Source organism: Squalius cephalus, assembly GCF_949319135.1.
Source record: "Squalius cephalus genome assembly, chromosome: 24".
In the NCBI taxonomy this organism is placed as follows: Eukaryota; Metazoa; Chordata; class Actinopteri; order Cypriniformes; family Leuciscidae; genus Squalius; species Squalius cephalus.
Genome location: NC_137145.1, coordinates 5,215,777 through 5,242,614, shown reverse-complemented (window position 1 = coordinate 5,242,614; position 26,838 = coordinate 5,215,777). Strand labels below are relative to the sequence as shown.

At 36.2% G+C, this 26,838-nt stretch overlaps 1 protein-coding gene across 1 annotated transcript in view; it reads left to right on the top strand.

Annotated features, from left to right (window-relative positions):
* Positions 1–26,838, top strand: part of sez6l (seizure related 6 homolog (mouse)-like) — a 45,091-nt gene that overhangs the window by 16,179 nt on the left and 2,074 nt on the right. The window contains exons 2-16 of the mRNA XM_079861259.1: positions 12,039–12,455; positions 14,270–14,409; positions 16,049–16,244; positions 16,728–16,913; positions 17,976–18,147; positions 18,231–18,400; positions 19,187–19,381; positions 20,568–20,706; positions 20,927–21,123; positions 23,497–23,691; positions 23,810–24,001; positions 24,107–24,301; positions 24,666–24,701; positions 24,888–25,002; positions 26,116–26,221. Of these exons, the coding sequence (XP_079717385.1) occupies positions 12,039–12,455; positions 14,270–14,409; positions 16,049–16,244; positions 16,728–16,913; positions 17,976–18,147; positions 18,231–18,400; positions 19,187–19,381; positions 20,568–20,706; positions 20,927–21,123; positions 23,497–23,691; positions 23,810–24,001; positions 24,107–24,301; positions 24,666–24,701; positions 24,888–25,002; positions 26,116–26,221 (2,651 nt within the window). The remainder of the gene's footprint in view (positions 1–12,038; positions 12,456–14,269; positions 14,410–16,048; positions 16,245–16,727; positions 16,914–17,975; positions 18,148–18,230; positions 18,401–19,186; positions 19,382–20,567; positions 20,707–20,926; positions 21,124–23,496; positions 23,692–23,809; positions 24,002–24,106; positions 24,302–24,665; positions 24,702–24,887; positions 25,003–26,115; positions 26,222–26,838) is intronic.

The window sequence follows — 26,838 nt, the reverse complement described above, 5'->3', positions numbered from 1 at the left end:
ATGGTTCCATGAAGAACCTTTAATATCCATTGAATCTTTCCATTCCACAAAAGGTTCTTTATAGCAGATTTGTTTAAATGTTCTATATAGTAACAAAAATTGTTATTTTAAGAACTGTTAAGGTTCTTTGGGGAACCAAAAATGGTTCTTCTACGGCATTACTGTTAAAACCCCATTTTTTAAGCTTTATTTTAAAGTCAAGTCACCTTTATATATATATATATATATATATATATATATATATATATAGTGCTTTTTACAATAAAGATTGTTTCTAAGCAGCTTTACAGTAATAACAGGAAAATAATGCAACAGAGTTTGTTTCTTCTACATCAGATCTAGAAGAAAATAGCATCATAGTCCAGCTTAAGGAAGTTCAGTAATGGTTAATTTTTGTTGTAATTAAAAGTTATTAATTTTAGTTTATTTATCTATGCAGCCTCTCTGGAGAAAACAGTGATGTCATTGTCCAGCTCAGTTCAGATCTCATATAATGGTGTCAATGCAGGCAGATCAATAATATTGTTGAATATTAAGTGTAAAAATGGTTTAATTATCAATAGACATTTATTAAACCATAGCAAAACTTAATTTCTTAAGTTTATTTTTCATCTCTATTTTTTGTTTTTATTTAAAATTGGACAAATCTGATATTATTTTAATCTCCAATATGTTATTTAACAGTTGATATAGTTCTTTAATGCTTCGCTAACTAGCAGAAGACACTAGCAGGGTTTAAATCACAGTTGTGCAGGCGGGGCATGTTGTCACACTGCGTTACAATGAGCCCCTATTAGAAATATGCTATTATATTCTATACTTTTATGAATTCTATTGAGAAAACGTGAGAAAAAGGTGAATAAAGACTGAGAGTCAATGTTCAGAAATTACTAATTATTAATGTTTTGAACTATGTTGTATAGCTGTGTTTTCATGTGTCAAATTCAAAAATTAGTTTATTTTTAATTATTAAAAAATGCCATTATTTTATATGAAAAAGTTAATAATTGTATTTTATTGAGAAAATATTTTAGTTTGTCTTGTATATTTCTTTGATTAGATCAGATAGCATCTTAATCTGTCATATGGTCATGTTACGATGTACCTATGGGGCATGTTGTCACATTTCACTTCCATTCTTTCGGGGTATATCCAGAAAAAAAGTATATACTGTATTAATAAAACAAAACCACATAATTGTACTAGACGTGTGAAATTAAACGTGGGAAAAAACAAATACTCTGAACCCTAAGTAGATTTACACAAACTGAGAAAGTTAAAAAGCGTTACTTTGTGCCCCGCTCTCCCCTACACACGTATGTTTCTTTCCCTGTGGTTTATAATTCTCACGGAGCTATTTAATTAATTTCCACCCTAAAAAGTGTGATGTTTTGTAGCATGTAGTCATAAGCAATGTCGCCTTCACACACCGCGCTTTTCCACAGCAACTGAATATGAACGGGACGGGAATGCGCCGCAGGAATTTACGGTTATAGTAATTGTCTGTTTGACAGCTGTAAAGCGCGTAGAGAATGTCACCAGCGGTGGAAAGAGGAAGGGCATAAAAGCAGGCAAATGTGGAGATTGAAAAGTCAAGGTTAGTTATATGTTTTTCTATTCAGCCATGCGTTCAAACCTTGACAAGCGTGCAATTCTTCCCCGCATCCATACAGCCAATGGTGGTGGCCTTTATCTGCTCTGCCCAGAAACACACAGCCTTGCTCTCTCTCTCTCTCTCTCTCTCTCTCTCTCCACCCTCTTTATCTCATGCAATCCCTCCTTTCACAACCACTCTGTTACTCTTTCTCTCTATGGTGGATCATTGACACCTTTAATGAGTCAGCACACAGTCATGGCTGTAAACGGTGATAATGGGATGCTGTGTAGAACGGGGGAGATGTGGAAGTGTGTGGGAAGCTCTGCTCGAATCCGCGAGAGCGTGTTTATTGGTTCGGTCAAGCCATTTGTAGCTTATTTTAATGCCTTTTCTTGTACTATGACTGCCCACTTTCTTTCAGCTCCGTTGCTTCCGGAAATAGTTTTTCCCATTCATTTTTCCCATTGGGATTTCAAATAAAGGGCTCTGAACCGACCAGCTCCCTGATGAATCACAACATTACAAACTTTGACTTGAAGCATAAACAATGTTAAATGTGGCAGCCAATATAGTCAATCATTTATATTCTATAATTCAACTCATTTGCATTGAAATAGGCGTGCTTTTGCTCAGAAAAGATTCATTTAAATTAGCTTAAGTTGGACTGCTGGTGGTTACTTAACTGACTAAAATAACACATGATGGTACAAAAATATAAAGTATATATAATTATTATAATACAAGGAACACACACACACAAATGCTATACCATTCAAAAGTTTGGGGTTAGTAAGATTTTTTTTTAATGTTTTGAAAGAAGTCTTTTATGCTCACCATGGCTGCATGTTTGATCAAAAATACAGTAAAAACAGTAATGCCTTGAAATATTCTTGCAATCAAATTTAACTAGTTTCTATTTGAATATGTTATAAAATGTATGATTTGGCCAGGGTGAAATAGCCAGCAGCCATATCACCCTGTAGCCCAAGACTGGTTGCCCCAGGGGCGTATAGGAATGACTTTGACATTGGGGGGGACATATTGGCCACTATGAATCAACGTCCATCCCACCACCATAATAGTAACATGCAGTATGGTGACGTGGCACATGGAATCTCAAACAGCAAATAAATAAACAAAATCATCCAATCTGTTTATTATTAGACAAATATCGGAGTTGGAGTCGCTTTCAAAATAAAAGTTCCACATGTACAGTTTTTGTCCTTGCGGTATAGACAAATATTTGGGTGGGACACATGGAGCATTTTCCAATATTGAGGGGGACACGTCCTCCAATGGGTTTCCCACTGAAGCAGGGTTGACTCTGGTCAGTACCTGGATGGGAGATGTCCTAGTTTGCTGCTGGAAGAGTTATTGAGTCTCACCCTGTGGTCTGTGTGGGTCCTAATGCCCCAGTAGTGATGGGGACACTATACTGTCAAAAAGCAGATGAAACGTTAAACTGAGGTCCTGACTCTCTGTGGTCATTAAAAATCCATGGATATCTTTTGAAAAAGAATAGGGGTGTAATCCCAGCATCCTGGCCAAATTTGCCCATTGGCCTATGTCCACCATGGCCTCCTAATCATCCCCATATACTGATTGGCTTCATTTCTGTCTCCTCTCCACCAGTAAGCTGGTGTGTGGTGGGCGTTCTGGCGCAATATGGCCGCCGCCGTCGCATTATCCACACTGGTGGTGTTTAAGGAGATTCCCCCCTTCCATATGTGAAGCGCTTTGAGTACCCAGAAAAGATCTATATAAATGTAACAAATTATCATCATTATTGTAATTTATTCCTGTGATGTAAAGCTGAATTTTCAGCATCATTACTCCAGTCGTCAGTGTCACATGATCCTTCAGAAATCATTCTAATATGCTGATTTGCTGCTCAAGAAACATTTCTTCCTATTGTCAATGTTGAAAACAGTTGTGCTGCTTAATATTTTTGGGATTCTTTGATGAATTCTTACAAATAATTTGAAATTCAAATCTTTTGTAACATTTTAAATGTCTTTACTGTCACTTTTGATCAATTAAATCCATCTTTGCTGAATTAAAGTATTGGTTTCTTTAAAAAAAAAAACAGTAGCGTAGTTTTAACTTAATAGTTTCATAATTGCGTGTGTATAATAGTGTCTAAATATATAATGAATAATTAATGATTAAAAATACATTTTTGGTTTATTGCCAAATATTCAAATATATACACAAGTCATTTGAGAAGTAGTAAGTAAGGTAAAAGCGACTTGTTTGGTGTATCTCTGTGAATTCTGCACATAAACATGATTGGGGAAGAACACTTGAATTGAATTCTCTTTGAATTGTGTCTTCTACAGAAGCGCAGATCGTCGCTCAACCTCAGAACTCACGGTATAGGCCTGTCTTTATCGGATTTAATACGTTATTGCTAAAAGCCTGTTTTTCTATAAAGAAAATAAATAGGATTTTTACTTCTGGAACTCTGCTGTTGCCCTCAATAGCGGCTGGCTTTTAGCAACATCCTGATAAAGACAACACTGTCTCGTTAAGATGAACACACTGTGCTTTATCAACAGCAGAAACGCTTGCTAAACCTCTCCAGGTTGTTGTGGCAGCAGCGTCTGACTGAAAATCCTCCAACTGCTCTCCAGGCTGCAATTATGACAACTGAATGCCTCTATTTTGATTTTGGCATATTCGCTTCGAACCGCTTTTGGATTTGATCCAGACACACAAAGGGAGGCGGGATAGTAACCATCAAGCGTTTGTACTCGGTTGACAGGATCTCAGGGTTTTTCCTGATCCAGATTGGTCGGGATCTTCCTCTTGTCAAGCTCTAGTGATGAAAAGACCATTGTGCCGCGTGATTGGCCCTCTTTCACCTCTGTTTGAATGTCAAAAGACGCTGCTGAGAGGAATTATTCTACTGCATTTCAAGAGACGAAAGTCCTGGAATAGGGCTTGTTACTGAGACAGAGAGCTTCAGCTAGAGTAACACGGGGTGTTTTTAACCGTCATATTTCATAAAACACTTATTTATGTTGATGCACATAGAGTTTGTTATACAAGTTGTTGTGTATTTACTTTCTAACAATAGGAACCCTTAAAAAAGTACAGTTGCGTTAACTATGGCATACACTTTTTTTGTACTACAATTTATCTCACTACAAAAATGTATTGTATTTATGTACCATGGTACATGATTACCATATTCGTATACCATGGTGTTTTGATGGTACTGTGTTTAAGATACAAAAAAAAAAACAAAAAAAAAAAACATGCTTTTACCATGATTATATGATGGTAGTACTTTTTGCAATTAAAAGCAAGATTCGGGACGGTTTTAGGTGTGTGTATACTGTATTTTCTCCTGTTTGATTACCAGATTCATATATGTACTAGGGCTGTGAAATGAATAATCGCGATTAATCGCATCCAAAATAAAAGTTTGTGTTTACATAATATATGGTGTGTGTGCTGTGCATAATTATTTTGTATATATAAATACACACACATGCATGTATATATTTAAGAAAAATTGTAAAATATTTATAATTATTTATAATACAAATTATATATATATATATATATATATATATATATATACATAAAAGCAACTATTTATTAAATATATGTATGTGTGTATATTTATATATACAAAATAATTATGCACAGTACACACACATATATTATGTAAACACAAACTTTTATTTTGGATGCGATTAATCGCGATTAATCGTTTCACAGCCCGACTCCAAAATCCTGCTACAAAAAGCAGAAAAAATGAAATATTGTGTTTAAGATAAAAAAAAAAAAAAAGGTTTTATCGTGATTATATGATGGTAGTACTTTTTGCAATTAAAAGCAACATTCGGGACAGTTTTAGGTGTGTGCATACTGTATATACTCCTGTTTGATTAGCATATTCATATATGTACAATTCAAAATCGATGCTACAAAAAGCAGAAAACCCCCAAAAAACAGCAGCTAGACTACCTTTAGAAGCTCAGTCCAGTTTTAGACATTAATATTTCTCGCATGGTTGAGCTGCCACTGTTTTTGCCTCTCCTGCGTTTTTCTCAGCGCTGGCCATTTATTGAATTGCATTTCTTCTGTTTCCGCCGTCACTGTCAGGAAAGCTGTCTGAGTCATAATCCGACAGAATAAGCAGTGTGCGGGGGGACGGAAAGAAGCCGAGTCGAGGAAACAAGATAAAGAAGAGACAGAGGCAGCGGGAGAGAGAGAGAGAGCGAGAGAGCGAGAGAGCGAGAGAGAGAGAGAGAGAGAGAGAGAGAGAGAGAGAGAGAGAGAGAGAGAGAGAGAGAGAGAGAGAGAGAGAGATACAGTGAAGTTGATGACAGCGAGAGGAGGATTAATTCCTCAATCAGCAGCAGTGTTGGACTGTGCTCTTAGTAATTGCTGTGCTGTTGGGGCCCCTGTGTTTGGGGCTCATTATCTCATGTGAATGAATGGGGCCAGCTCAACCGCACTGACATCACTGCAAGACGCATCGCTGGCTCGGTGTGGACGGCTGTTAATGTGTCTACTTGACGTGAGCAATTTCTAACCGGTGGAAGACTTCAATTGTCATTCAGAGTGGGGAAAATAACACCCTAGTCATATCTGGTTATTAAAGTTGGTGCGTGTGCTTTTTTTTTTATGGTTGATGTTGATAACTAGAGAGCGGGGTGATCCAATACATAGGATATAATTTATTACAATTCATATTTACAATATGCATTGCTTTATTTGAATCCTTGTTTCTTGTATTCATTCACAAAAATAATATATAGTTAATATATGGTTTAAATAGATGCATATGTCACAATCACGGTAGATACGAGCACACGAAGATGAAAATCAACTGAAGTCTTTAATATTCCACAAAGCAAACACAAAGTGTATCATTCACATCACACTGAAACTCAAATGAAACAGGGAGACTTCAATACAAGATTAATCAAATCAGTATAGAAACTATAGAAACAAAATGCAAAACTAGGCAGGTGGAAAGACTCTAAACTTTACTGAACATTACTGTGACAGCATATATATAGTTAATAAAATTCGACATTATTCATTTCTGAATGGAATATTGAATTTTTTGCGTATTTTAATTCATTCATTTGCATATATATATATATAATTTGTATAATTATGTTTAAATCATAATTTCATTATCATATATTCTACATTATTACTTGTTAGATTGAAAGTTGCATTTTGAATTTAGCATATATACTGTGTGTGTGTATATAATTTGCATATTCTTGCAAATAAAAAGTCATAAATTCCACGTTATTTATTGTTAAATTGAATTTTCCATTTTAAATGTGATTTTTAATTGATTAATTAATCATTTTTTATGGTAAAATGTGTATTTTTTTATATATATAATTTATTGCTCAGTTGATTTAATAATTTACAGGTGGTTATGACATGTGCACGGCAATTACGACATTTGCAGCTATTTCATATATGCAGAGGTTGCATACTTCAGAAAAGTGGTTTCGGTGATGAAAAGATTTTAATGTGTCTTCCTGCAATTTCTGACTGGTGAAATAGTTCATTTGACATTCAAAATAGCAGGTTTTGAAAAATAGCATCATTAAAATTCTCTCTCTCTCTGTGGATAATGGCTCATGTCCTAACTATACAACCCCGTAGTGTTTAGTGGCGCTGGAGTTTCAGAGTCAGATGGTGTTGGCTTTGTCTGACCCACTTGCTATAAATAAAAGTCCAAAGGCGTATAACAACAATTCAACATGATGAAAAAGATCCAGTGAACAATGAAGCGAAATTGCTACTCTTTGTCCCTATAGATTAAATGATTGACAGAGATAACACCGTGCACTCGCAAACAGTGATCATGGAAGCTCTAGCCTCAAATCGAACCATTAATGGATGAAGGGTTGTTGTTGTTTTGAGCACTGAATTGCAACGGATGTTTTATAAAATCCAATTTCTCATAGGTCAGAAGTTTTCGTCATCTTATGAATACAAATCTCTTTAATGCTTCAATTGTTTCTTTTAGACAGCAATTAGATTAGAAGATCAAAAGGAGGCTTTGCTGAAGTTGAGATTGTTCTTCTAAGAAAAAGACGCCTTGTAATCTGAAATATGTCTCCTCTAGAGTTTCAGAAGATAACTCAAACTGCAGACTTAGTATCTCGGCAAATCTGAGAGCAATCAAAGGTAAAAGATGAACTCAAACACATTTCTCATAAATTTTTCTTAAGATCAATTTATCTGAGCTACTATCCACATTAATTGTATCTGTACTCTTACTGTGTTTTAATTACGGTCTGGATTGAGTAAATTTTTCTCTTTTCGATATTTTAGGACTAAGTTGATTCCTACTGGAAGTAATTGAGCTATGTGTGCAAAATATATATTTTCAGACATTTTCTGAAGTTCTGTTAAGAGGGTCATGATATGAGCAATGAAATGTTCCCTGATCTTTTGACATGTTAGAGGTCTTTGAACCATTAAAAAGGACCTATTATGCTTTTTTACATTTTCATCTTTCTTTAATGTGTATGTGTAATGTTGCTGTTTCAGCATGAAAAAGCTCTGCAAAGTCACAAAGCACAAAGTCCCTCCAGTGGGAGTTATTCTCTATATCAGTGTCAGTGTTTCTGAACTCCCTGAAACGCCTCCATTGTAGTCTTGAGTTTTCTTCTCCTCATTTAAATAATTCCCGCCCATGGAATATGCAAAAAAAAAAGGGGGCGGGGTCTGGTTGAGTTGGTAGTAGTGCATTAAACTCGCAGTTATGGTATGGGGCGTGACATTTCCCAAACACACTCTAAGCAGTTGACCAATCACAACACACTGGTCCAGCCGACCAATCAGAGCTGCAACCAATCAGAAGAGAGGAGCTGCAACAAATATGTGAAAAACAATGTTTTTTTTGTTTTTGTTTTTTACATTAGTAGAAAACCTAAAAACAAAATCAAGACATCCTGTAAGTTTCATTGCTTAACATCCGCCTCAATATAAACAAAACATCTATTTAACCCGTTTTTTTTTTTTTTTTTTTACATTTTTACTTACGGTAAATTTGGTAAAACTTGGTAAATGTTTTGGCATTTGCTATGTGAACACACACACAAAAAAAAAACATGGACATGATTCGAAAAGGTTAAATGGTCCTGAAAAAAATAGTCATACTTGTGCTCTTTTGCGCGTTGAAAATGAATGGGAGACAAATTTCATCTAATGGAAACTTTTGGTACTGCAGCCAAACAAAATCTTACTGAAAGCTAATTTTTTTGTGATATCGAGCTCAAATTTGGAACCCAACTTGTTGTAGATTTATGGCTTTGATTTTCTTGCAGTTTTAAAAATATATATTTTTGAAAATGTATATTTTTCATATAAAAATTTTAAATAGTATTTTCGTGCATTTTTCATAACAATAAACATAAAATTCAGTAACTTTTTTTCAATAATTTACCACGTGTCGTCTTTGAAAAGAGATCAAACTTAAGAGTATGTGTTCCAAAGCATTCAAGATTTACAACAGTTTAAATTGGAAATTTAATTTTCAGGTCTATGCTCAAAAAGTGAATAAATGGATTTTATAACTATAGCATAGATATAATTTAATACAATAAAATCCCCTAAAAATAATTTTATTGAAATATAAAAAATGCATTATTTTTGACTACCACACGAAGAGCATCAGAAGGTTAACCTAGCTCGAAAATGCTTCATTTGGATATTGTGGGATCTGTGGCATCACATGGGCAAATACATTTGCATATGACTGCTTCTAGAGCAGCGGTTCCCACTTTGGGAATCCCTGTTCTAGAGCAAGACTTCGAAGATTAGTCGAATAGATAGGCCCCGCCCACTGCCGTTCAGTCATTTACCGAGGCACAGTGTAATGGAGAGTTTGCAAAGAAACGTTTGCTGAAAGATGAAGCAGCCAACTGTACTGGATCTGACAGCAGCTGCATCACAAGCAAACGATTTCATAATGCTTTGACGGTTTTATGTGGATCATGTTTTTAATAGCAAGTGGGCGTTGATGCTGTTTCCTATGCAGTGACGCAAGCCAATCATAATAGTGGCTGTTTACTGACAAGCCTTAAAGGAGCCGCGCATTAAAACAGATAATTTCAGACAGAGTTTTTCTGCGTACAAAAAAAAACTTTTATCAACATTTATGAACCTCAAGAAACATATATATATATATATATATATATATATATATATATATATATATAAAAATCTAAATCCATTTCATGACACCTTTAAATATATTTGTTATAAATCAAGTAGTCAACTGTCTTCTTGTTTGAATCTCTAATAAATTCAGAATTGCTTATATTGAACAGAAGTGCATGTACAATGCACATGGACCAATTCACTTTCACTGGAGGACAAAGTGGCGCTGTGCACGCCACATCAGGTGCTTTCCTCTTGTACTCGCTTTCATTACATGTTTTATTGCTCAGACAACGTCCGTGGACAACACTCCATCACTCTCCGAGGGTAATAGCTTTTTTCGCCGGAGTGATTTAATTGATCAGGCACTTCCTCTTTTTTTACCTTGAGGAATGGCCACTGTGGTGAAAAAGCCAACAGAGATTAGAAGTCGTATGCATCTGAATTAGTTTGATATGGAAAGATTTAGTATATTGTATTGTAATGTAATTTCACACTATATATATGGAATTTTTTTTTTATTATTATGATCATTTTATATATATATATATATATATATATATAAAATTCCAAATTTTTAATGTGCATACTTTTGGATCCTTACTGTATGTGGGACTATATATAGTGCAGAAAAAAATCTTTTTTGGTTAAAGTCCAATTTAAACATGAAAATTTGATGTCACTTTTTATGTCTAACTGGCTCATTGACATCCTTTTTGGCAGAAAATGAAAGGTTGAGGTGTCTCGGTGGGCATGAGAATGAGTTCAGGAGGTGGGTTGGCACGCAGGAGGTGAAGCTCCACATATTAACACACGTAGGAAACGGCGTGTCGGCGCATTTCTTACGGCGTCGTTTCTCCGACACGCTTCATTTGCGTTCCAGTCCATCCTCCCCGTGAAGGACTGTCTGCAAACCTGAATCAGCCGCACAGAAAGAGAGAGAGTTTGACTAACTTGCAGTCCTGGCAGTGGTCCACTCATCCTGACAGACCCAGAATGGTGCTGTGAAAACTAGATTCCCCTTTAGCTTGAACTCCCTCCTCTTTTACACCGACCCCTCATCAGTGAGACTGCCCAGAATGAACACAGCCGTGGAAGCCTGCACTTTACCAGAACCTCATCGCAAATCATGCGTAGTATTGCACTTATGTGTTTGGCAACATGCTTTTCCAGAGGAAAATTGTATAGCTCAGAGGTTGATTTTTATTGCTCACAAGACTTCCACTCACACCTTCAGAAAATGGAAAAAATGTCTTACATTTTTCTACAATTTCTTAAACTTAGAAAGTTATATTATGGTTTTAAATATCCTGCTATTTTTTATCATTATGTGTAGCAAATTATTTGCGGTAAATGGTTGTTAAGAATACTTTTTCTTTTATCTTTACACATGAAATATTTTATTGCAAATAAAATGTCAATATTTTTTGTGGTGGAGCCAGTGAAAAATGGTGACATGTGACACCATGTTTTAAAGGTACATTACAGAGCAGTGTTATTTTAGTATTTTTTATGAAGTATTTCATATGAACAATATTTTATTTTTATATTTTCAGATTTTACTTGTTTTTGTAAATGTGTTTTTGTCATTTTTATTAGTTTTTTTTTAAATGTTACTATTTAGTTTTAATTACATTTTTTAGTTTTAGTTTTAGTTCAGTGTTAGTTTTTACCTTAAACTAAAAAGTTAGTTGCCTTGCCAAGGCAAAATTAAAAAAATTATAATTTAGTTTAATTTTAAAATCTAAATATAACATTTATTTTATTTTGTTATATTTTAGCTCTATTTGAATTACCAAACATTTTAAATCGTTTTACAATGGAAAATTTCCCATGAGGCCACGGGAAAGGTTTTCTTAATGGCATGACGTAATTAACCCTGGTAGATCACATGACTACGACAACATGGCTAATGTAGAATGTTCGGATTACATTCATATAGAACATTTAAAAAAAAATATCTGTCGCTATATTCAAAATATGTACCTACTCATAGTATGCGATTTCAGAATATAGCGCTATAAAAGTTTGGATAGCAGCTCAGATGATCTGAACTTGGAAGTATTTGATGAGAAATGTTCAGACTTTTGTGTGCAGACTTATCTTGACATTTAGACATGAGATCTCTTACTGGGCTCTTTTTCTCATGAGACAAGTTTGAGAAGCAGAGCAATTTGCACTCCATTGCTGTCTTGGACAAGCAAGTGGGATATCAGTTAAGTTTGCAGGAAACAACTTGGTTACTCCCGACTAATTGTTCTCAAACTCTTTTTCTTTGTCCCAGATGAGACCGATTTGACCCCTCCGCCCAGCCTCACTCCAGTGATGCAGGTACCAGCCCCTAAAGAAACCCCAAGAGGAGTTGCATCCATGGGGCAGGACTTTCTAGAGTCTGTCCTGTCAGGCAAGGATCATCTTCTGGCTCAGAAGGGTGTGACTCTTCCCAGTGGTTTACCCCCTAATCTGATGCCCATGTTGGGGAAGGGGCTCGAGGCCGGAGCAGATGCCCTGTCCCCCGACCAGCCCTTCCTGAAGAAGATGCTCCCTGCACACTCCACTTTACCTCCAGCCTACGACCTCCCCACCGAACCCCCGGAGGCCGTCGCAACCCCGAGCTGGGATACCGATGCTCCAACGGCACACACCAAGCCTTCGCTCACCGATGCGGTTCCCACCACTGTGTCTGGTGTTCTCACCTCAGGTAAGACCGAGTTTCAGAGAAACCTGAATCACGAATGAGTCATTCTACTGTCGGTTGCTAATTGTTCCTCATGCTGCTGCACATTTACATATAGTTGACCTCGAATTAACTTCATCGCATTACCAGCACAGTCTCGCCCACTCTCAGTGAAAGTGAATGACGTATGGTTGCTTTCCCACTGAAAATCATTGGCTAGCTGGGTTTCCATTCACTTTTTATGCAAATGTTCTGAGATTGCTTAAAAAGTGCTGGGTGGAAACCCAAAGATCTGAATCAAATATCCAGAATGCGCATAAAAACATGCTCACTTGAAGTGGAGACATGCACGTCAAAAAAAGTCATGTGACTGTGCCTCAAGTCATGTGACTGAATAATTTGCTCAGATGCAGTGTTTTTTTTTTAGGTGTGTTCGACTTGCGGAGACTGTTCGGTGTTTGACACCAAAGTACCACAAGAGGAGACGAGAAAGCATTATTTCGAATTGCTCCCGCGGTACTTCGATGTCATACAGCGCTTTAAGACGAACACACCTATTGTTAACTAAAACTATTAAAAATTGTTTTATTGTGTAATTGAAATTAAAGCCTAAATAATACCATCAAGCGGTATCTCTGGTCGTAATCAGTCCTTCACTGACCAATCAGCGTTCATTAGCAGAATGCTAGCGTGTTATGGGCAACAACAACTCAACCTGTAAGAAATCGAAAGGACATAAGTACTCGTTCATTCAACTTTCGACCTATAACCCATGTTGAACTTGCAAAACCTACAATCAAATCTAAGATTTCTCAACGGCAATCGGGTGAAAGAGACAAATTTAGCCGTCTAGCCCCATAGACTCCCATTCATTTTGCACTCATGGGCGATCGCCCCTAGTGGAACTCTGGTGGAACTACAACCAACATTCGGTACAATAGGACTTAATAGGGAGTGACCAGGCTCTCCGTAGACGGGCTCTGCAAGCACTAAAAACAAAGTTACGGAACAAGCTACTAAACTCTTTCCCCGCCATTGACGGAAATGTTCAGCTTTCTGTGTTTTCACTGTTATATGGTAGGGGGCGCTATTACACATCTTCTGAACGAGTACTGAATCTCCTGATCAAAACACAGGCGAAGAAGAAGCAGAAACAAGCGATATCATATGTAGGGAATGCATATGTAAAATAACGCGATCATTAACATTTAACAGCATAAATCAAAACTGCCTAATGTTACTGAATCAAATGTCGACCCAGACTATCATTTCATAGAAATAATATCAAATGAGTAATAATTCTGAAAAAATAACACTGCTACTATCCAGTATCTGTTGTGATGACAAACATTTTGTCAATGCGCTCTAAACTGTAATGTTCTGTATAAAGTAATTTATCATAATTATTCAAGCCAGTGTCTATTTGCACCGATTGCACAATTTTATTTTTAGTACTAATAACAGCATATTACATGACATTTTGTGTTAATAGCATCTGTCACTTTTTGCATTAGTGTAAACAAGATATTTGTTGCTAATTATACTTGTTGCAAACAGTATCAATTTACACTTAGCATAAATAGCTGCACAAGATATATTTGCGACAGAAGTGATTTTGTTCTCTTGTTCTCTTGAATTGTTTCGCAAAATTTCCCCATGAATAAAATTTCCACCTTGAATGAAAACATAGCTAGTTTGAAACTTTTGACCTGAAGCGTACAGCTCAATGATGTAGATGTTTCTCCTGACTGTTGTTTTCCTTCTCAAATCCCCTTTTTAGAAATTCTCAGATGAACAGTTGGCTTTTTTAATGTCGTCTGTCTGGCATTTTCCTGCAGCTGTAACAAACTGCAGGGTCAATTTCACCGACCCAGAGGGCTACATCGATTCCTCAGACGATCCTCCTCTTCCCGAAGGAGCGTTCCTGCAGTGCACGTACACAGCGACGGTGTACACAGGCTACGGCGTGGAGCTACAGGTACACTTACAGCTCTTCGGGGTTCAGATTTGCAGACCTTTTAATACGAGGTTTGAATATTGCATCCATAAATCATACTTTCCCCCTCCTTCAAACGATATGACAAACTGCGCTGGTTTCTCTTGACTGAATAGGCACCTGTTAATGCATGAATCTCTTTAAATGACATGCTAATAGACTGTGTAATTCAACAAATAACCAGCTGCAGAACACCGACCACAGCATGTGGCCCCGAGGGAGTTATCTGGAAATGCAATCTGCTGCCTAACAAGCTTTTTCTTTTTTTTTTTTCCTGCAATGCAATCTCATTTCTCCTGTGCCTAGCACATTTTCCCAACACCCTCGCTCGGATACAGGTGACTGCGCTTAACAACTCTGTGTCCAGTCGAACGTGCCCTCTAGTGGCGGATGGTGTAATTGCAGGGATCTAATTACTGGAGTTGAGCACTCTGGGCCGGCAGCAGCAGTGTGTTCCCAGAGAGCCGGAGCCACACAAGCAGATGTTAATGAGAGAAACGGGGGCTTGTTGCCGCAGTGCCCGCGTGTTGCCTGCTGTAATCCCGTGTCCACGTCCGCTCTCCCTCTGCGGATAATTCATGCCCGTCACATAATCTCCAATTACCACTTTAATCCACAGCCAAAGGCCTGCTGTGTGTCTGTGTGTTTGTTAAATATTCTGTCTCAAGAGATTAAAACACTTCCAATTCATTTGGTATGTACACACACACTGTCCTCATGGGATCAGATGAGATATGGATAATCCATGCTGGCCGTGATATGCTTTAAACGTGAAATCAAAATGCACACTTTTTATTTCCTTAATGCACATTATTGCTTTTATTGTGCACTGTTTATTGGTGCATGTTGTTTCAAAGAAAAACATGTTGTTCCTGTCATTAATTTTCTCTGCCTCTGGAATGGTTTTATTAAATGATAAAAAAAAAAATTCAATGAAAATTATGCAATGTAACACCAATGACACATTTAAAACGATGTATTTAAATTAATAACTTTTTAACATGGTGTGAAAAATCACTATGTAAACTTTTGAACAACCTTTGAAATGTTTTATATTTTCAATTTTGTGATGTTGATTATGTGGGTTTTTTTTTTTGTATTTACACACACACACACACACACACACACACACACACACACACACACACATACACACACACACACACACACACACATATATATATATATATATATATATATATATATATATATATATATATATGTATGTATTTACAGTATTGTCATTTTTGTTTTTATTATTATAAATATAATTTTGTATCAAATATTTTGATTAATATCAGTATGAAACACAGAGTATAAAATTTGGTACAAACAAAAATAATAATTTCACACACACACACACACACACACGGACACTTATATTGAAGTTTCTTGACTATTTGAAGTCATTTTATTGATTAAATATTTTGAGAATTACTGTTACATGGAAGTACCATGGTGTTATCATCAGATACCATCAATGTACCACAGTACACATTACTTTTTTGTTCTCAAGTGACCTTGATAATATGTTAATGTGAATGTCGTACTGTACATGCTCTGCATACTTCTTAATGTATTGTGGTTTTCTTACAAGATGCTTGGCATTCCTTTGTTGTAGGTCAAAAGTGTCAACCTGTCAGAGGGCGAGCAGCTGTCAATCAGAGGTGTAGATGAAGGCGGAGCCTTGCTCGTACTGGCCAATCAGACGCTTCTGGTGGAAGGTCAGGTGATCCGCAGTCCAACCAACACGCTGTCCGTGTTCTACTGCTCGTCTCCAGAGGGAGGAGTCGGCATGTTCCAGCTGCATTATCAAAGTGAGTCTTTCAAAACAAGCCACTTATGCATTAAACAGGGCATCTTTGGGATTTGTGGAGATAATTGCTCTTTTACATAAAACTGTGAAGTTTATGTAATATTACGGTAATGAATCCCACAGGTGCTTGTGTAAATGTTAAAAATGCTCCTCATCCAGAAGTCTCAGTAATTTACTTTGCCTTCAAACTTTTTATTGAAAAATTCTCTGTTTGTTTAATTTGCTCGGTTATCTAACTCGATAGCTTCTGCCATGTCCATTAACCGGCTAATGTTGTAGTTTCACTCCAGGGCTCATTTCACAAGGCTTTCTCGTGCTGCCTCAGTTGCAATTTCTTTTGATTAGTGTTCTCGAGTGGAATTATCATACATTTTACTCATAAATGATTCAACAAATAGTTCACCCTCCAAAATATCCATCATTATTTACTCATATCTCATAAAGGGAGAATTTTAAAAAGGATAATCTGATCTTTCTTGTGCAGTTTTTCGCCTGAGTTGTGCCCTACCTCGACGGCCTCATTTTGGGGAGGTGTCAGTAAAAGATCTGCATCCCGGAGGCACGGCTCATTTCCAGTGTCACATGGGATACCACCTGCAGGGGGACGCCACCCTCACATGCCTCAATGCCTCGCTGCCTGTGTGGAGCCAACGCGAGCCGAGCTGCAGGGGTGAGACTCGGAGAATCACAGGAACTGCTGGGAAAAGTGCTGAAATGTTAATATTAATAATTAGTATTCATTTGAACAAACCCCTAACACTATGTATTAAACTTATATTCTAAACATATTCTCACCTCGAAGAGAAATAAAATGGGCAAAAAAATCCCATAGACTTTACATTGATGGAGATACCAGAGTCATATCTAGAGACTTGGGCATGGGCAAAATCTACAGATCATCTCGATAAAGAGCTTTTTTCCTCTTCTCCCATGCTTTCCCAAGATAATTGGCTACTTTATATGTTTCACATGTGAACAGCCATCTCAGTCTTTGAGCATCATCCATGTTTACCAAATCAATCTCTGATTTATCCTACAAAACAGAAAATCACGCTGTTCACAATAATAGAAAACAAAATGGAACTCATTTTCTATATCATTCAAACAACATGTGGGACACATCCGTTTTTCCTCTTCTAAATTAACGTATCGTCCTGTTTCAACAAAGGTAAAACACCAGATCTCAGTTGAGCACACAGAGATCTTTGCCTTTTTGACTAATTATATACAACATAATTCTCTGTGGTTTTATTATCACAAAAATACGCAATTTTGGCTTAGCCCATATATCGTCATTTATATATAATAAATATTTCATTTTTATTTTATATTTATTTTTTTCTATCTGAAAAGAATTTATATTTTAAGTTAATATATATTTTAATATATAAAAAAATATAAAAAAATGTATTTTTATAAATTGTTTTATAAATTATTTTCATAACAATTTCAAATTATATACATATGTACAGTATATATGTATATAATTTGAAATTGTTATGAAAATAATTTATAAAACAATTAATAAAAATACATTTTTTTATATTTATATTATTAAAAAAATGAAATAATTATTATTTATAAATCTATTTTTATAATTAAAATATAGATACAATTTTAAATATATATATATATATATATATAAACACATTTAATATTATACTTTCTTTTATTGTTTATTTTAAAAAGTGAATCATAAGCCTGGCTCTTATTGGCACATGTTCTTTTGAAGCTTTGTGTGGCGGGGTTGTAAAAAACGCCCTGGTGGGCCGCGTTCTGTCCCCCTCCCCCCACTCGGGCCCTAACAGCACCCTGGACCGCAGCTGCTCTTGGTCCCTGGAGGCTCCTAATGGCCAAAGGCTGCACCTGCATCTGGAGAGAATGGTGTTGGGTCCGACAGACAGGTAAATGCACGTATCATCTAAAGCATTGCAATGCATTCTTTTTATATGTATATAAGAGGCTCAGCCTTTCTCCCATGACACAGGCTTGTCTTATGGAGCGGCCTCGACGCAGGATCGGTGGTCCTGTTTGATTCCGGCCGAGGCGGCCCGATCCCGTTCGAGGGAGTGATCAGCGAAGGCCCGGCTGTTCGGGTCCAGTTTATAACAGACCAACCTAACAGTCACAACACTGGCTTTAATATACGTTACGAAGGTACGCCAGTTTGATCTCTGCGACACTGAATATGTTGGGCGGATTCATCAAACTGAATGTACAGCGGCCCAAAACACTTAAAAATGTATGAATTCCATTGTATTAGATAAAGTTTTTAGGAACATTAGATCAGTTTTTCCTAATTTGCAAACTGCTGTTTGACTAACATTTGAACTCTTTCCTATTTTTAATAATTTGAAACAAAATCAAAGTGACATTTTCTGAAATGTGCTTTAAAATAAATACATTTGGTTTGATATTTTATCTTAATGTCTTTTCCTAATATTTTTATGGTAACAATAAGGACTCATTAGTAAACATTTATTAATGCATAATGAGCAAGACATTTATTACTATTGCTATTTTTTATTATGAAGCAAGTATTTTTTTATAATTGGTAACGCAACTGTTAATAAATGCAACTGTTCATTGTTAGTTCATGTTAGCTCAGGTCCATTAAATAATAATAAAAAGATACAACTTTTGATTTTAATGATGGATTAGTAAATCCTGAAATGAAAATTTACCAAGATTAATAAATGCTTTAGAAGTATTTTTTATTGTTAGTTCATGTTCACTAATGTGAACAAAAAACAAATGGAACATTATTGTAAAGTTATTTTGTTTTTATCTCATGCATTAACATATATAATAATATATATATGTAAAATTTAATTTAATAAAATGTATTTTAATATATATAAATAACAGCTAAGGTTAACATGTGTCTCTAGATTGTTTATTGTTACTCTATAGCTAACAGAACTTCTAATTCTTCACGTTTAGCATTCGAGAAGGGCCACTGCTATGAGCCGTACATCCAAAATGGAAACTTCAGCACGACAGACCCGACTTACGGCGTTGGGACGGTGGTGCAGTTCACCTGTGACCCCGGGCACTCGCTGGAGCAGGGCCCGCCCGTCATTGAGTGCATCAACACACGAGACCCCTACTGGAATGACACAGAGCCCCTCTGTAAAGGTAGATCATCACACTACGGCACACTACGTTACATAATGCACATCACTACAAGATAACATTAATCCTTTACTAAATGTCATGGGATGGCAGATTAGCAGCTAATTGGCACTTCTACTCTAATTATGTTATGGTAATTGCATTGAATGTTAATGGCATGTTAATATCCAAAAACAGCCTTTCATCTAAGAAGTGCTTTTTAGAATTTCATATTTTTTGCTGCTAGGCTGATGAATATTTTCACGGCCTAATCATCGGGTAGTGGATGAGTATTAGTTATTGCTCTATATTTAACCTTGTTGTAATTCATCTTTAGATAGGATAAAGGAGGTTTTCTGTGACTGACAATAGGTCAAAATAGATAACAGCTGAACATAACACTGGTCGACCCCACGTGATGTATTACACATGCTTGATATCGCTTGGATGTCACATGCAATTAATATCGAAATGCACATTTACACAACCGAATGCACAGGACACACTTCAGAGAATAATGAAAAAAATATTTTTATATATATATATGTTTGTGAATGTGTGTGTCAATGTATAAATTAACTTACACTTTATATTATATGTACACTGTTTTTAATAACTATTAGACAGTTATTTATTTAATTATAATTATTTGTAATTATATACCGATTTAATACCAAATTACATACTTGCTGATATTAAAGACAATATTTGAAAACATAAATATAATAAATATATTATTAATAAATATTAAAAATAAATTACTGTGTGTATATATATATACACATACATGTATTTATAATTACATAGATAATTGTAATTATATACCCATTTAATATCAAATATATATATATATATATATATATATATATAATTACAAATAAAATTGCATGTAATATATTAATACTAATATTAAATAAATATTGTATATCATTTTTTTAGAATATGCACTTATAATATACATGTATTTATAATTACATAGATAATTGTAATTATATACCCATTTAATATCATATATATATTTACAAATAAAATTGCATGTAATATATTAATACTAATATTAAATAAATATTGTGTGTGTGTGTGTATATATATATATATTATAAAGATGCTAATTGTGACATGACAGACTTTTGAAATTTGTTCCACTGATTCATGAGACAACAATGTGACAGAGAAATCAATGTGACACGTGTGTATGTGGACTCTGCAGCTCTCTGTGGCGGTGACCTGTCCGGCCCCAGCGGCGTTATTCTGTCCCCAAACTGGCCCGAATGGTACGGGGAGGGCGAGGACTGCAGCTGGAGGATTCACGTCGGCGAGGACAAGCGCGTTCTGCTGGACGTGCAGCTGTAAGTCCGTCTGGAACATTCTGTTCTGAGAACAACAGCGAAGTCTGCGGGTTTAGCTGCTCTGGTGGCTGATGCGTCAAGCTGATGCTGAAATCCACTGAAACCCACAGACCTGCTGGATGCAATGAGCGATGACTCACCAAACCGCCTGAATGACTCGTTCATTTTCTCTTTTCCTCCCACACCACTCACCTCTCTCTCTCTCTCTCTCTCTCATTAGCTTAAATCTGAGCGACAGTGATATGCTAACCATTTTGGATGGAGATGAGGTCACAACGCGTATATTGGGCCAGTATGTTGGGGGCACCAACCCGTTTAAGATGTCCTCCTCGACCCCTGACCTAACCATCACCTTCCACTCAGACCCAGCCGGCCTGGTCTTCGGGAAGGGTGAGGGTTTTATCATCAACTACATGGGTAAGGACACTCGAGCTAATGGCACCAGTTAAAAGGCATAAATTAGATTCAGTCTCATGCATCTTGCAAACAGGCTAGAAGAGTGTTTTCAAAACCTGATTTTCTGGAGATTAAGAGAGTTTTGTTTGTATAACATATAAACTATCTTTGAGAACACATACTTTAATATTATTTTTCTTAATATTTCTATTTAGCTATAATTTATTTTTATTTTAGATTTATTTTAGTTCTCCAACTTCAACTTATTTTTATATATAGCATACAGTAATATTAAACAAAATATTTGATACATAATTATAATAAATATATATTATAAGAAAAATGTATTTATAAGAATGAATAAAATAAGCAATAAATACTGTATATATAGTAGTAGTATAAATAGTTTTTATTTGATTTCAGTTAGTTGCCAATATTTCATCTAATATTTAAATATTTAATTTATTTCAGCTTTATTTTTATTATATTTATTTTATTTAAAATATTTTTTTTTTATATAAAATATATATTTTAATTGGTTTAGTTTTTAGCTGTAGTTTTAGTTTTAGTTAAGAATAACAACACTAGACCAGACTTTGTTGAAAATCAAAAGTCTGGCTAAACTAAATTAGTCAGTCACAGTTTTTCTTTTCCCACCTCCGCCTGTAAAGACAAGCTTTATTCACAAACTTTCAGTCTGGTATGAGTGTCACGAACTCACAGAGAGTCTCAATGCAACTCTTTCTTTTCAAATTACTTCAACCGATCCATTATGTTCTCAAGTGGTCTGCATGCATTTCAGTCAATGCTTTTTTCCACAACTATTCATCTCCCATCATCCTCTTATCCTCCTTCTCTCCTGGCTGCCCTCATTCATTCACATTTAGTTTTGTCTCTATCCTCTCCCATAGGAAACACACACACACACACACACACAGCATGTTTGCATGTAATCTCCAGTAATGGCTTGAACTAAAGAGACAGAGATACTCTTTTTATGTTCGTATAATGGTAGATGATAAAGTTCCCAGGAAAATAAAGGTCACCGAAGCCCTATGAATTCACAATGGCTGCCAAGTTGCTCGTGATCAATCCGCTCATGAACTGATTGAATGTGGAATCTAAAGGAAACCCCATTAGCATTGCGCTAACATCATACACGAACATCCGGCCATGCTAAGAATAATTGATCTGTTGAAAAACTGTTTTGAATGCCTTTTAAATAAAAAAATCATTTTCTCAGACCTTTTATATTTATTTATAAATATTTTGCCAGCTACAAGATCTGAAATCTTATGAATAAAGCTGTCAGAGCTCTGACCTAGTGGTTAGCGCACATGCTCCTACACACCAACCCAACACGTTCGTGTAGGTTTCAAGTTGCCTCTTTGATTCTCAAAAGGCTAAAAATAATATAAAAACTAGATTTTTCATTTCCTAAAAATGAGTGGGTGAGTGGTGCATAAGTCCCTCCGAGATGCTTGAGTGTTGCGGGTGGTTGTTAGCTGTTAGCGCTTTGCTATGTGGTCACCAGAGTGTTCTTGGTGTTTGCTAAGTGGTTACTTACTGGCCTAGGTCAATAAAATCCACCCTCAAGTGATATTCTGGTCTCTATGACTCAGATCCCTCCTTTAATCTATGTAGATGGGACTTTTATTATTCGCCAGGCATAAACTGTGAGTTCAGTCGCTTAAAAAAAATAATAACACACCTCTTAAGGCAAATCTAATGTGTATAGATACTGTGCTAAAGCTTCATTCTGCTACGGAATGAAAAATAAAAAAGGTAATCTCACAATTTAAACTTTTTCTCTCTGTAATTCCAAGTTTATATCTCGCAATTTAGACTTTATTTCCCTTTATAATATATTATAACTTTATAACTTTATGAGTTATAAACTTGCAATTCCGACTTTTCTATCAGAATTTGTTTGATATAAACTTCTAATTCCAAGTTATAAAGTATGAATTGTGAGATAAGTTGCGGTTTTTTTTTTTTTTTGTAGCGGAAACACGCTTCCATAGTACTGTACAAGCATGTACGTATTCTTATGCACATGTATGTATATACTTTATATTCGAATGGTTTTGTAGATGTATGCGTGTACACTGTATATGGGTGAAAACTTTCAATTTTGATGAGACAACATATATCCTATACATACTTGACATACTTTTGTATTAAATTGTGTATTGAGTTGTGTGTATATATGTATATATATATATATATATATATATATACTATATTATACAGTATACTTACAAACTTACAAATCGATTTGAAAGCACTAATATATATAATTATGTCAATAAACAAATTATGCACAAAAAAACGAATTTAGAACTTATGCGTGAGAAATAGAAGAGGTTCAATAATTTTACCCCTGTTTTCCAGAGGTATCACGCAATGACTCGTGTCCAGATCTCCCTGAGATCCAGAACGGCTGGAAGACCACGTCTCATGCAGCGCTGGTGCGCGGAGCTCGCATCACATATCAGTGCGACCCGGGGTACGACCTCGTGGGCAGTGAAACCCTGACCTGTCAGGTGGACCTAAGCTGGAACACCCAGCCTCCGTTCTGTGAGAAGAGTGAGTCAAGCATAGTTGGGTGTCTTTGCTAATTGGAGTCTGAAGAACTTTTACTTTCAGCAGATTCAAATGTCATCCTTCTCAGCTTTGTCTCTTTTCCATCCCTTCCCCTCAATAGTTATGTACTGCACAGACCCTGGACACGTGGAGCACTCCACACGCACTCTGTCTGATCCCAAACTCTTGGTTGGCACCACTATCCAGTACAGCTGCGTTCCCGGATTTATCCTGCAGGGCGGCGCCACACTCACTTGCTATGGTCGAGAACCCGGCACCCCTGTTTGGACGTCTCGCTTGCCACATTGCGTTTGTGAGTTCCCACAAATGTTTTGTAACAAAATTTCTGTATTTTATATTTAAATCCCTTTTTTATCCCTCAATTATTCCTGATTTTATTTCTTACACTGTATAATAGCGGAAGAGTCCGTGTCCTGTGAGAATCCCGGCCTTCCTGACAACGGCTACCAGATATTGTCTAAAAGGCTTTACCTACCGGGAGAGTCTCTAACCTTCATGTGCTACCAAGGCTATGAGCTCATTGGTGAGATTGCCATCAAGTGCATTCTGGGAAATCCCTCATTTTGGAGTGGTCCATTACCTCTTTGCAGAGGTAAGGAAAGATATTTACAGAGGTATTTGTATGTATATAAATGTACAGGGGTTTATCCCTCACGCCAAGATGAATTATTATTATTATTATCATTCTTTTTTATTATAAAAAATATTAATATTATTTTTTTACATTTCAAAAAATAATGTTGATCCCTACAATTGCAGTTTGTTTTCTATTTATACCCTAATGAAGCTGCATAACAGATATTTAATGAATATTCAAATAAAATATGTAAATATCTGTGATGTGAATACTACATAAAAACAAAATTAATTTTCATGTTCATTGTTATTGTTTTATTATATTATTATATCATATATTAAAAGCTGAAATATATATTATTTTCTCCTAATATTTTCAGTCAATCATGAATGTTCTGGCAATCATGCACTAGAGGGTAAGTTTTATTGTTTAATGTACTAATGTAAGCAAAGGTTTGAATTTTATAGATGTACTGTATCTCAGTGTTTACCCATTGTTACCCTTGTTTTATAAAGTTTTTATAAAGTTTTGATGGTTGTTGTTGTGGGTAAAGCAGGCGAAAATTAATTCTTAATGTATTTCATCTTTGTATCTTGTCTAGTGGCTGAGGCTACTGCAGACTCTTCCTTTGATGGGGGAAGTATGGCTCTAGCAATATTTATACTAGTGTTGCTAGTGTCTGTTTTACTGGGAGGGGCCTACATCTATGTCACAAGGTGAGCAATATACTGTGTAAAGTGTTAGTATTACTAATAGAGTGCATTAGCCCCTTTTTCAGCAGCGCTGGTTCTGGAAGTATTTTTTCATTAATTTTTCCCATAGGGATTTTAAAATAGTCGTTGTTAAAGAGTTAAAAGTAGGGATGCACTGATATGAAAATTTTGTCCGATACCGATAATTCTTTATATTTGAAAGCCGATAACCGATAAATTGGCCGATAAATATTAATAAAAAAGTCTCACCATTAAAAGCCATATCCCAAGCACACAATTATAATTTTATATATAGCCTATGTGACAGACTTGCTCTGCGTATGTTGCACTTAACTGTATTTTCCAATCATATTTCAAGTGATTCAAAACCATCGTGGCGAACAGTACGCATCTGAAGTGTCTCAGCTGAAGGAAATAATCCAATATTTATCGGCTTTTATATATCGGCTAAATATTCTTATTGGGCCGATAACGTTAACGTTAAAGTGAACGTATATCGGCCGATACCGATATGGTGGCCGATATATCGTGCATCCCTAGTTACAAGCCATGAACTAAGCCAATCGACTACAAGGTGAATCAGAACACTACAAACTTTGATTTGAAGCAAAAACATTTTTGAAAACTGGACAAAAAGACAATACAAGACAAGACTGACTCTGATTGGTGGAATTTTCTGTACAGCATCATGGGTAATGTAGTTTTTCACCAGGAATTCCACTGTTAAACACAATTATTTAAAAAATAAGCTGAAGTAACGTGAACTGACGGCTTCAACAGAAGTAAATACACACTGTAGGCCTGTCTTTAGAGGTTTATAAGTTATCGTTCAAAATTAATTTTCCTTATGGAGAAAATGAATGGAGTTTTTACTTCCGTAACCCGTCTGTTGTGCTACAATAAAGAGCTGCCAGTGTTCATGAGCACTTACACATGTTCTGTTGCTCATTTAATAGACTGCTCAAAGCTGCTTGTACTAATAATGTTGTGAAATGAGATTGGTTTCTTCATAAAGCATTTAATAGCTTGAAGTGTAATGATATGTGTGGGTGGGAAAACAGACACCATGATTGTCCATTGCTGAAACGAGAGAACATGTGGTGCTGTGTTCCTCAGGTGCCGTTATCATTCAAACCTGAGACTTCCTCTGATGTATCCGCATCCCTACAGCCAAATCACCGTGGAAACTGAGTTTGACAACCCCCTCTACGAGACTGGAGGGGTGAGAGTTTTAGCAACCGCATAACAAAGCCTTGGCAATCACATAGAACACATAAAACCTCCCAGAGAACACTAGTCCTGGCAATCACCCAAAACACCTGAACAACCAACCACTTAGCAACTCCATAGGAACATATCACCACCTTGGAAACCTCCCAGAGCACCCTAGCAAATGCTTAATCAGCCTGGCAATCAGCCCAAACATTTTAACAACTGCCTAAGCACCCAGAACTACTTTTGAGAAACCACTTAACAACTCACAGAAACCCCTAGCAACCACCTAGAAACTCCATAGCAACCATCTAGAACCCTGTAGGAACCATATAGCACTTCCCTGGCAACTTCCCAGAGCACTCTAGCAACCGCATAGGTCTTGGCAATCATCCAGACCACCTAACAACTCCCTAGCAATCACCTACAACTGCTTAGGAACCACATTGCACTTCCCTGGCAACTTCCCAGAGCACCCTAGCAACCGCATAGGTCTTGGTAATCATCCAAAACATCTGAGAAACCACTTAGCATCTCCCAGAAAACCCTAGCAACCATCTAGAACCCTGTAGGAACCATATAGCACTGCCCTGGCAACCTCCCAGAGCACCCTAGCAACCGCATAGG